The sequence below is a fragment of the Camelus ferus genome, chromosome 16 (assembly GCF_009834535.1).
Source record: "Camelus ferus isolate YT-003-E chromosome 16, BCGSAC_Cfer_1.0, whole genome shotgun sequence".
NCBI lineage: Eukaryota > Metazoa > Chordata > Mammalia > Artiodactyla > Camelidae > Camelus > Camelus ferus.
In genome coordinates, this window is record NC_045711.1 from 48131411 (window position 1) to 48143787 (window position 12377).

General features: G+C 42.1%; 1 protein-coding gene and 1 pseudogene across 1 annotated transcript in view; both read right to left on the reverse strand.

Moving 5' to 3' along the window:
- Nucleotides 1-977: 977 nt before the first annotated feature.
- On the reverse strand, nt 978-1345 carry LOC106728623 (annotated as a pseudogene).
- Nucleotides 1346-8738: 7393 nt separating this feature from the next.
- PLXDC1 (plexin domain containing 1) overlaps nt 8739-12377 on the reverse strand; it is a 71361-nt gene continuing 67722 nt past the window's right edge. Inside the window, exon 14 of the mRNA XM_032457903.1 lies at nt 8739-9115. Coding sequence (XP_032313794.1) covers nt 9092-9115 — 24 coding nt within the window. The 3' untranslated portion in view covers nt 8739-9091. The remainder of the gene's footprint in view (nt 9116-12377) is intronic.

The window sequence follows — 12377 nt, forward strand, 5'->3', positions numbered from 1 at the left end:
TAGTATGATAATCTCTAGATAGATCTGTGTTCCTGCAAATGGCATTATTTCGTTCTTATTTCATTCTTTTTTATGGCTGAGTAATATACCATCGTATATATATACCACATCTTTATCCATTCATCTTAGGTTGCTTTCATATCTCAGCTGTTGTAAATAGTGCTTGAATATTGGGGGTGCATGTATCTTTTCAAATTAGAGTTTTCTCCAGATGTATGCCCACTAATGGGATTGCTGGGTCATATGGCAACTCTATTTTTATTTTTTTAAGGGACTTCCATACTATTTACATAGTGGCTGCACCAATTTACATTCCCACCAACAGTGTAAGGTTCCCTTTCCCACACCCTCTCCAGCGTTTGTTATTTGTAGATGTTTTAATGATGACCATTCTGACTAGTGTAAGGTGATACCTCATTGTAGTTTTGATTTGCATTTCTCTAATAATTAGTGATGTTGAGTATCTTTTCATGTGCCTATTGGCCATCTGCATGTCTTCTTTAGAGAAATGTCTATTTAGGACTTCGGCCCATTTTTTGATTGGGTTGTTTTCTGTTGTTATTGAGTTGTAGAAGTTGTATATTTTGGAAAGTAAGCTTTTGTACTCTGACAGTCTTAACTGTGGCATCTATGCATTAGAATTATTGCAATTACTGATATATTCTTTCTTTGTTAAATTGTCTACTTGGGTCTTTCTTTTTATGATTATTTTTTCTCATCTCTCTTAACTTCGTTTTGATTGCTTACTTTTTTATCACTACATTTTCCCCCCTCTATTAGTTTGGAAGCTAAATATTTTCCCCTGGACTTTTAGTGGTTGATCTAAAAATTTATCATGCATATTTAACTTCTCAAAGTTCAGAGTAAATCATTATCCTTTTGCCTTTTCCAAATACTGTCAGGACTTTAAAACACTTCAGTTCCGATCACCCACCTTCTGACTCATATGTTACTGGATTGTGTATTTTAGCTCTATCTTACTGAGTTTTGTTTTTTTTCTGTAAGGTTTTTATTATGCACAGAGAAGGGAGGGGAATCAGTCTCTTGGCAACTGCTTTCATCATGGTGGCCAGGACATTGCTCAGTTCTCTTGCTTCCTCTTGGCGCAGATATGTGTTCCCAATATCTTCTGGATGAACTTGAGGGCTTGTCCTTGGAGATCTTGAATAACTCCGTGGCACGCTGCTCATTTAGGGCAAAACTGCACACCTCTTGGATCATGTTCTGAGGAAACTTGGTGTGCTTGATGAGATGCCGGCAGCCACAGCTGTGTCTTGGCTTGTCATGATCTTGCTCAGTTTCTGGCCCTCGTTGAGCCCAAGGCCACGGGGTAGCACAGAATCATGGCTGGACCTGTACTGCAGTCCCTGGGGCCATATAGCAGCAGATACCCTCTTGTTAGTTTTTTTTAATGCCGTAGAATGCTACTATAGTTGTATGTAGTCAATAGCAGATGAGATTAAATAGACAGTCTATATTTGATTAATTATTTTACCCCTTATCACTCTACCCTCCTTTTTATTTGTTTGAAATTCCTTCTTTTTTACCTTTGTTCTTTATAGATTTTCAGTGGGTATGGAATTCTAGATTGATAATTTCCTCTCATCACATTGAAGGTATCTTTCCATGATCTTCTTACCTTTATTGTTGCTCTTGAGAAGTCAGCTATCAGTCTAATTGTTGTAGCTTTGAAGTTATCTGACTTTTCTCTCTGTTTTTATGATCTAGTTTCTGTCTTTGGTGTTCTGCAGTTTTATTATGATGTGTTTCTTTTATTTCTGTTAGGAATTCATTGGGATTCTTGAATCTGAGTTTTCTTTTACTTTCCATTTCTTTGTTTCAGTGTGCCTACACCCTGAGTCATTTCTTCAGGTATCTTCTAGTTCACTAATTCTCTCTTCAGTGTGTCTCATTGGCTATTAAATCTATCTGCTGAGTTTTAAATTTTAATTATTACATTTTTCATTTCCAGAATTTTATTTATTGTTTTAAACTGCTTGATCATTTTTGTAATTCTCATTATTTACTCATTATTTTTTATTTCTTAAAAACTCTAAGATGGTTATTTTATATCATGTTTCTGATAATTCCTATATCTAAAGTTTCTGTAAATCAGATTCTGCTATCTGTATTCTTGCTTCTCTTGCCCCTGGTGCTTAGTTTCCTTGGGTTTTGTAATTTTATTTTTGACTGTGGGTTTATATTTCTTAAAATTTTATCTCTGGGAATTTTAGAGGGGCCTGAGATAAAGGTGGGTTCATGTAAGAGGATTTGCATTAGCTTCTTCCAGCACTTTGAACTCTTAGGACCATTTTATACTACATTCTCCACTAGAGACTTTTCAGACCATCCAACTAATGTTAATCTGCGCTGCAAAGTTGTATTAAGTCTAGCTTTGTTTTGTTTTGTTTCACATTTCCAGAAGTTTATTTCACTTTCCTGTGGTATCAAGAATCAAGACAGCCCATTTTGGTTGCAGACTCTCTAGGTGGAAGGATTTGATTTATTTCTAGATTAGTCTAACAGGGAAAGTATAGCCTTTCACAGCCTTACCTATATGAGAAGGTATCCAATTAGAGAGGCAGACTTAGGCAGACTCTGTTTCAAGTCCCTGGAGCTCCTTGAGGTCTTGAAAACTGAGAGCTAACTGGCTTGATAATTTCTCCACGTATCTCTCTGGGTTCCTACTGGAACTTGGTTTTGGCTGAATATTGCTTATTCAGGAGAAGACATTTTTAGTATTTTATCCAGAATTTTTAGTTTTCGGCAGGAGAGTTAGGTAGTGTGCCTGGGTTTATTACACCATCTGAAATGGAAATCTGTATGACTTCTTTTTCTTTCTTCATGGTGGTACTGGGGATTGAACCTGGGACCTTATACATGCTAAGCACACACTCTACCACTGAGCTATACCCACCCCCTGTATCACTAATTTTTCAATAATATTGTAAAGTTTCTCTAGAAAATAATCAGGCTTTTATGTGCATTGCTTTAATGTGCCAAGTCTTATTCTTTTCTCTCAATACCCTATCCTTTAAGTATGACACATACTCATTGAATTTTAGCATATGAAATGCATATCTTTGGCTGATGAAGAATCATGTAATGTTAGGCCTATGAAGAGATTTCAAGGGCAGCTGAGGTCTGCAATGTTCATGCAGTTTGGAATTATTTTTGCCTCTTGTTTTCTCTTACGGTTTAAACTTCAATTTTTAAGTATGTCTAAAGAGCCCTGTTTATTTTCCTCATTAACATTTCTGATAAACAGCAGTTTAATGTTTATTAAAGGAACATTTTTAAGGACTGCATGAGCACACTGGATGGTCTCCATTTTCAGCGTGTCTAGTTTTGAAGCACATAATAGAAGCATTTTGAGCATCTGATTCTCCACATTTTATCAAATAACATATTTCATTTTCTATGAATGCACTGATTATTGCAGCAACAGTCAAGAAAACATGGCAAAGAGGAGAGGAGATGGACTCAACCCTCTCTTCTTCTATTTCTCAACTTGAAAGGGCCTTTCTTTTTTCTCACTTTCCTTCTATTTCCTAAGACTAGCCTGGAGGAAGCCATCTCCCCTCCTCCTGAAAGCGAACAAAGATGGTACTCTTCTTTTCCTACTTTCAGTGGCATCCTCCCAGGTGACCTGCTTCGATCACGATGCTTTCTGAGACATCATTTTCTCCTTTTTTTTCCTCTTCAATCTCTCTGGATTCTCCTTGCCTCCTCCTTCTCAGAGCTCTTTAAATTTCGATGCTCCTTAATGCCTCAAGGCCTTTCTCTTCTCCATCCAAACACCCCGATTCGTGGCTTCAACCGCTGCCTTATAGTGGTGATTCACAAAGATACATCTCCAGGTCAGCCTCCTAGTGAGCTCCAGATCCCTGTATCCAGCTACCTGCTGGACATCTCCACCTGGATGGCCTCTGGGCTTCTCAACCCAATATGTCCCGAACTCACTTTACCTGGCTCTCCACCTCCACTAATATCTGCTTCTCTTCCTGCTTGTTTTGGCCAGAAACTGGCAATCCTTCTAGACCATTCTGTTTCCTTATTTCCTTATCCCCTTCTTCCTCTAAGGCTGAATAGTTCTTTCTTCATATATATAATTATGTGTATATTTATATCACATTACATTATATTATATGTTACATTACATCATATTATATTATTATATATCCATTCTCTATTCCATTACAACTTACATCCAACCTGGCCCTTATCCTTTCTTGCTTAGGCCACTATATTTGCATCTTAATTTATCTTCCCGATTCCCATAACATCCTCCTCTAAGCCATCCTCCACACTGCCTCCAGGAGTCCTCCAGAGTGATTGTTCTAACATGCAAATCCGATAATATCTTTCCCTTGCTTAAAATCCTTCACTGGTGCCCTCACCTTAAAGACAGGATTAGAATCCCTCGGGGTAGCACGGATGTTCCCCCAGCCCATCTTGGCACGTGGCTCTCCTGTACCTCGCCGCACCGGCCCTTGTGTGCCAGCAGAGTGAACAGCTCCCAGTTCCCAAAGGCCCCAGGCCTTTGCACACCAGTCTGCTTTGCTGGGAACACTTTCCTCTTTTTGCCCACTTCTCAGTCAGCTCATTCCTGTTTATTCTTCCAGACTCAACTCAACATCACCTCCTCTTGAAAGCCTCCCTTGAAAGCTACTCCTCTCCCTTCCTTGGTCTGAATTAGTCCCCTCCCTTGAGCACTTTTATATTTTAGTGCTTTATCTGTCAGTAGACGGGTTCAGTCTACTCACTTACGAGCTCTTTGAGAGAAGGAACCATTTCCTCCTCTTTTTGGGATCTTTAGCACCTGATGTGGTACCGGTGCTGGGCATGGCCAGCATTTTAATCGATTAGTGTTTCTTGATTGACTTTTTGATCCCAAGTTCTGTTTATTAGATGTGTGATTGTAGGTGAGTCATTTAACCTCCTTGTGTTTTAGTAGAAATAATCATAATATGCCCATCACAAGGATTAAATGAGATAAGACATACTAAAATTTTTCTCTCCAATAGTTGCTTGTTCTCTTCCCGTAAGTGTTGGCACTCCTCAAGGCTCTGCCCTCGGGCCTCTTGTTTCCTCTCTTCTCTGCTTGGTGATCTCACCAACTCCCATGATCACCACCAGAATCTCTTTGCAGTTGCCTCCCAGTCTGTACTTTTAGTGCCAAGCTGCTTCCTGAACTTTGGCTGCATGTATACTGGACACTACTTTGAGTGGTCCTGTTGGGATCTGAAACTCATAATGTCTAAAATGAAAATTATTCTGTAAGCAGATAAAGTAGGGGGGGTCCCCGGAAAAAGAGAACCAGGCATGGCTTTCTTGATGTAAGAGAAGACATTTTTGACCTAAGCTATTTTATGGTCTAAGCCTGGCCGCAGGCTGGCCCTTGACCAGGTCTCAGTAATTGATGATCTCCAGGGAACAAGAGAATGCAAAAACATTGAGAACAAGAGAAGTAAGGATAGCAAAGATAACATATCAGCTGTAAAGACTCTGAGTTCTGTCTCAAAAGTAAAGATTAGCCTGAAGCGCTCAACCCCCAGATCAACTGGAACCTAGGGGATGATGACGTTGACCTTTTCTGAACCTCCTATCTTTAATTGTCTAAAGCTTGGACTGCCTACCGCTCAAGCCCCTGTGTGAGTATGCATGTACCCTTGGCTTAAACTTACCCAATTTTGCTGTTTGGGAAGACACTGCTTTGGGAGAGATCCCTGATGTCCTCCTTACTTGCTGCAAGTAATAAACCCTTCCTTCTCACGATCTTGGGCTAGGTTGTGTCTTTGGGCTCGATATCTCCCAAGAGCTGAGCCCACTTTTGGGGTAACAATCCTGCCTTTTCCCACTGACCTGCTTCTCCCTTGTTTGTCTTATTTCGGTTAGTGGCCCTACCACTCTCCCAGGCATCCTAGATTCCTTGCTCTTCCGTTCCTCCCACATCCAGTCACTTGCCAAGCTCTAGAGATGCTTTTACTGAAGTTTCTACCATCTCCATCCCTACAGAAAGGACTCATTAGCTCACCTCTAAACCATGTCCGTAGCTTATCACAGGAGTGGTTTTTCTCTCCCCATCATCTCTCTTTTTTAAACAGATAGTTATTGAGTACCTACTATGTGCCAGGCACTATTTATTGAACACTTACTATATGTCAGGCAATAGGGAAACAGAAAATTAATGCAGTGCAGGCTCATTTCCCAAGTTGTTTGGAGCAAGCAGAAGGCTTATTCCAAGAGGCTCAGGTTCCGGTGGGAGTCACAGATAATAAGCAGACATTTTTAAAGAGCATACACCCTGGGCCTTCCAGCTGGTCTCCTGGCCTCTATTTTTTCCCTCCATTCCAATCCATGCCACTTGCTATGCCCCATTAACATTCCTAAGGTACAGTAACAATTCTTCCAGGTTTCTTTATCAGCTCTCCATTGGATGAAATGAGATAAAGCATACTAAAAATTTTCTCAAGAAACACACAAGAACATTGTGTGTTCTTATGACGCTTCACAAAACGCCCCAGCCAGCTTCGGCAGGTGCACCTCCATGGTTCTCTCCTTCTTGCCGTCCACCACAGCCCATCTTCCACTTGGAGTTCTCTGAAACTGCTCTATTCCTGTCTCTGCCTTTCTTCTTATAGTCCCCTCTCCCATCACCTCAGCCTGTAAAAAACCCTAACCATGGGTCTATTTTCAGGCCTGATTCTAGAAGGTAGAACTCTTTCCACAGTACTTCAAACCCCCTTGTCATCTTCATGGTGCCCAGAAGACAGATGATTCGATGAGCAAACCCATCTGCTGGAGACGCAGAGAGCTGCAGCATCACCCAGGCTTCTGGGGTTAACAAGCAAACCCTGAGAGCCGCCAGCAGCAGTAACCAGGGCTCACAGGAAGAGGCAGACAGCCCAGAGCAGTCAGGGGCACCTTGGACTCATGGAAGAAGAATGCAGACAGGACCAAGGTCAGCTACACTCATAAAGGGCCATGACCAGTGTCACAGTGAGGAGGAACTGGAGAGCAGGACCCAGGGTATGGCCTCTAAAACCTATTGCAAGCATCAGGTAGAGCAAACTGCCCCAAGTTCTGGGAAACAGTCTGTTTATACCTCACGTGCCACCTCCCCCATCAACGCTTTCCTGCTGTCCCCCAGTCACGCATAACTGCTATTGCCTTTCAACTCCCAGGACGTGTTCTTTTTACATCTGCTGTGCCAGTTGGTATGTTCTGCCTTGCAGATCTACTTATTTGTGTACTTTGTTCTATCCGCTCTACTAGATTTTCAGGCTCCTTAGGAGGGAGCTTTCAAGCCCTGCGGCATGGGAGAAGGAGATTACTAAGTATTTGCAGGCTTGAATACAGAGAAATGTCTTCCACTGTAATATGACAGGGACTATATTCTATCCTTGGTACCCTCCGTGGTGACTCACAGGGCGACTTTACATGTGCAAGTGCATGTTCTCAAGAAACGCTGCTGATGGATGGATTCAGCCCCTGAAGGGATTATACAGTCTTTTCCATAATATCCCAGTGCAGGATGAATTTCTGAACCTAATAGAAAGTTGCACAACAAAAATCAGATCAAATTTTTTTAAAAATCAAGCATTTGGTTCCGGACATGTATGAAAACCCCTAGCTCAGTATCTGACATATAGTAGCTGTGTTGAGTTAATGTTATTCCATGCACAGACAACAGCCAACAAGGTGACAAGTTCTGAGATAGCACATCTGGGAAGAATGGGTTAGGTAATGTTTTCCAGCAGATAAAAATTTTTTCAGGAGTAAGGGGCAGGAATGGAGTGTCCACGTGGCCAGGTAGCCAGGTCCTTGTGATGTTGGACTGCCAGAGGGGCATTCCTGGATTTAGCAGATAATGACAGTACTCTCCCCACATTATGTGGAAAGGCCAAAGGCAGCGAGGGAATGCTTCATTCCCCTTTGACAGTGATGTAAATTTTGCAATTTTCCTGGGTATTTTCTCGATAATCTCTCTCCTAGGGTCATTATTTTGAGGGAGTCAAGAGCACAGGTTTTGAGCATCCTTCTTTAGAGATACATGCTGAACTATTTATGGATGAAATGACATGATGTCCAAATTTGTTCCAAAATAATCCCATAAAGGAAAACCAGTGGGCATAGAGCTGCAACAAGGTAGCCTTGTGTGGATGGTCATTATAATTTGGTGATGGGTATATGGCAGTTCATGCTACTAGTTTGTGGTGATTTGGTGTATGTTAGAGATTTTCCGTAATAAACATTTCATTTTGTTTTTTTAAAGCACTGATTTTAGAGCAGGACAGATCTAGGTTCAAATCCCTTCCTGCTATTTTTTTGGCTGGGTGATCTTTTCATCTATTTCTTCTGAGCTCCATTTCCTCACTCTTAAAATGTTAGAATAACTCCTGGCTTGAAAAATGGTTGCAAGTATACAAAGCACTGGGGGCAAAGCCTGGAGATGGTTGGAAATCAATAATGCTACTATGAGTTTACTTGAGCCTAACTGTGGTAATTATTCCAACTCTTAGGAACAACTTGTGCATGATTGCTAGCAGAGGGCTGGCGTGCCGTCTTGACTGCGGGGCTTGACACAGCTTCAGCAGATGAAATGGAACTGGGGATCAAATTATAGGCTTCAAACCCTTTACTAAAACTCTTGGAGTGCATTTCTTCTGTTACTACTTTTTATACTGTTTTTGTGTGTGTGTGTTGTTGAAGCATAGTTGACTTACAATGTTATATTAGTTTCAGGTGTACAACATAGTATTTTATTATTTTTTGATGTTGAAAATGGCAGTGAGAGGAGGGAAGAGGCAGTGGTAGGTTTTGCTCATGCTACTTCTTTTGGTTGTCACTGTTTCTAGGTTCACAGCTCTGTTGTCAGTGTGAGGGGTCAGACCAGGAAAGCAGACCCCTAAAGTCCAATGTCAGGGTGGTGGTAGGTGGGGGGGTCCCATCTGCAGATCCCTCTTCTTGTTTTCTGTCCTGCCCTTCCATCTGTTAGCAGGCAGCCAGCATTTCACAGGCTATCCTGGGACTCGGAGTTCTGTCTACCTGGGCACATTTTCAGGCTCTGGCTGGCAAGGCAGCCCCGTCAATTTTTGCAGAGGATCCTGTGCTGGAGGAAGGAGAGTGAGATCACAAGGAATTCATTAGCATCCCAGATTCTTCTTCTTCTTTCCTCTCTTTGCCTCCCCCCACCACTCCCACCCCTACCCCAGCAATTTCTTTTTTCCCTTTAGAGTGGCTGTCAAAGCCAGGCCAGAAGTGTGCTTTTTCTGGTGTCTTTTCTAAAGACCTAGCGTTCAGCCCTCCTTGGATGAGAACCTGTCAGCGCAGCAGGCAGATGATTAGCCTTTCAGCCGAGGGAGGCTTCATGGTGAATGGAAATGCAGGCGTTTGCTGCAGCCGAGGCCCTGCAGCCACATCAGCGAGGCAGTGCACACCAAGCAGGCAAGTTTTACCTGGGTCAGACTGCAGGAAGTGCTAGGCCGTGGAGGTGGGAGGAGGGGTGTAGGTAGATTAGGGCTCCCTTCCCCATGAAGCAGTGAGGAACCTGCTGGACCCGTACCTGTGGTCTCTTCTTAGAGACCCATGCAAGCCAGCCCATCCTTTCAGCCTAGCTCATGGGGGCCACCTCCTCCATGAGGACCCCGAACTCAAGGACAGAATTTAGGATGAACAGATTTCTTCTCATTTAATGGAGAAAAATCCTAATAACCATGTGGCCAACAATGGGGCACACTGCCTAGGAAGGTAATGAACGCCCCATGACTTTGGTATTCAAGAATATTGCAGAGAGAAGACCTGTCATGGGTGGGAGTTTAGCTCCAATGCCCTCCAAAGCCTTTTTACTTCTATGGGTTCCCATGGGGTTAAGAGCATGAACTTGGAGTCATCATAAGCCCATAGTTCAAGTCCTGGCCCTGCAGTTAGTTGGATGGCCATGGGCAAGTCACTTAATGTTTTTATTTAAAATAAATGATGGGGGCAGATTATAGGTCAGTAGTAGAGGCCTGCTTGACATGCACAAAGTCCTGGGTTTAATCCCCAGTACCTCCATTAATAAATAAACCTAATTACCCACCTGCCAACACACACAAAAAAGACCAAAAATAAAATAAATGATAGAGGCGTATTTTATTTTTCTGGTAATGGATGATCATTGTTAAAAAAACAATTTATTGTGGACACTTTCCATTGCAATACATTTAGTTTTAGCTTATTCTTGTTAATAGCTACATCCTGAGCTCCTTTAAACCATGGCTTCCTCATCTGTAAAACCGAGTAACAATGAAATTGGGGAGATGATGTAGAGATTAAACAAGGGAAGGTATAGAAAGTGCTTAGCTTTTAGTTAGTCATCTAAAACATGTTGATGACAGATCATTATTTGAAACCAGCACTGTCCAATAGAAGATAATGTGAGTCTCATAGGTAATTCAAATTTTTTTAGTAGGCACATTAAAAAAGTGAAATTAATTTAAAAAATTTATTTAACCCAGCATATACACAAAATATGATGTTAACATATAATCAATATAAAATTATTAATGAGAGAAGTTTACAATCATTTTTTGGTTTCTAAGTCGAGGTACTGGGGATTGAACCCAGGACCTTATGCATGCTAAGCATGCAATCTACCACTGAGATATAACCCCACCCCCAATAAGTTTTTAAAATCCAGAGCATATGATGAATTTATAGCCCATCTCAATGTGGACCAGCTACATTTTAAGTGCTCGAAGGTCACATGTAGCTAGTGGCTACCATACTGAAGAGTGCAGCTCTAAATCTTTCATCTTAGCTCTCCTTTGAGCCACCGTAACTCTGAGAGTTTAGTCTGCTTACCATAAATATGGATTAGATTGTATTGCTCTCTGTCTTGAAGGATACCATCCTGGCTCACTGACTCTACCGTAAATACCATAAATGCAACTAGTTCCTATTTTCTGTATTTCTAAAGCACCTGCTTTCCTGGGCCCAGGATAGCTGCCCCCAATAGTGCATTTTGATTGATGTCCTTGGGAATCCAACAAGGTTATTGGCTTCCTTTCTACCTTCTGATTGAAATGTTTATGAGAGGCTTAGTACTTCCTGGTCCACGAAAGATGCTCCCGAAGTGTTGCTGTCATTGGTATATTATTGGTGGTGAGTGGAGTTGAAGATCTTATGTGATCATCTGGTCAGAGGCAGTGGGGCCTGGGAAAGCCATTCAGTGCTCTAGGCTTCTTTTATCCTCAGTGTGAGATGCAAGTTTCCACCCTGCCAACCTCAAAGAACTACGATGATCAGATGAGATACTATATAGAGAAAGTGTTTTGAAAACTAAGAAGATTTATCGATATCAAGTGTAGTTGTACTTATACTGAACTCAGTATCATACTTGGCCTTGGGCTGTGTAGGGGGTCCTGATGGCCCCAAAGGCAAGAGACCTGAAGAAGTGTTTTGAAAGCGGTAAAGCCCTAAAGGAGGGATCCTTTGATTATGAATGAGAGCGGAGGCAGAAGAGGGGGCCCCGTTGATGCCAAACTGGTGAGGAGCTTTGCTTTACTGGAGCGAAGGGAAATACAAGTGCTGTGTGAGAGCTGTACTCATTCAGGTTCTCGTAATTGCCAGTTGTCAAATATACATAGTTGCTTGAAAAGAAGGAACTCAGATGGAAATAACAGAAATCACCGTGGTGGATATTTCTTTAACCATACGTTCCAAGTGAAGAAGTAGGATATGGGAGAGGCTATAGCTCAGTGGTAGAGCGCCTGCTTAGCATGCAGGAGGTCCTGGGGATTGAACCCAGGACCTCCACTAAAATAAATAAGTCTAATTACCTCCCCCTCAAAAAAAAAAGATAACTAGATAAACGTAATTATCTCCACCCCTAGTCCCCCAGGGGGGAAAAAAAGGAGAAACCTTAGAAAAGGCCCATGGGAGCTTTTCTGCTTCTCTAGGGCCTCTGAGTCAGAGTGACTTCTGCAGAGGGACGCTGACACTTTGGTAAATCTTCATAAACAAAGAGATTCCTTTGTAGCCCTTTGGTGCTTGACTCTAATCCGCCCGAGGCCATGGAAGCCATCCCACTCTACTAGGGTGTTTCTATTGTAGAAACCGATTTTCCCCAGAGAATCTCCATTGTGAAGACCCAGCCAGGAAGGAGTCTGTTCCAGAAACGCCTCCGGCACTTGGTTCTGTATTTCCTCATTTTGTGTCCTTTCTTTCTGCAGCAGGCTGCCTATGAGTCATATATTTGGGTGCTGAAAACTGAGAATTAATTTGTGCTTTTTTTTCCCTCCTCCAAATAACCAGAAACTGGCAGGCCCAGCCCTGGGGCCTGTGTGAGTGGGAAATACTTCCGGGTCCAATGACTCATGGTCTCGCTGCCG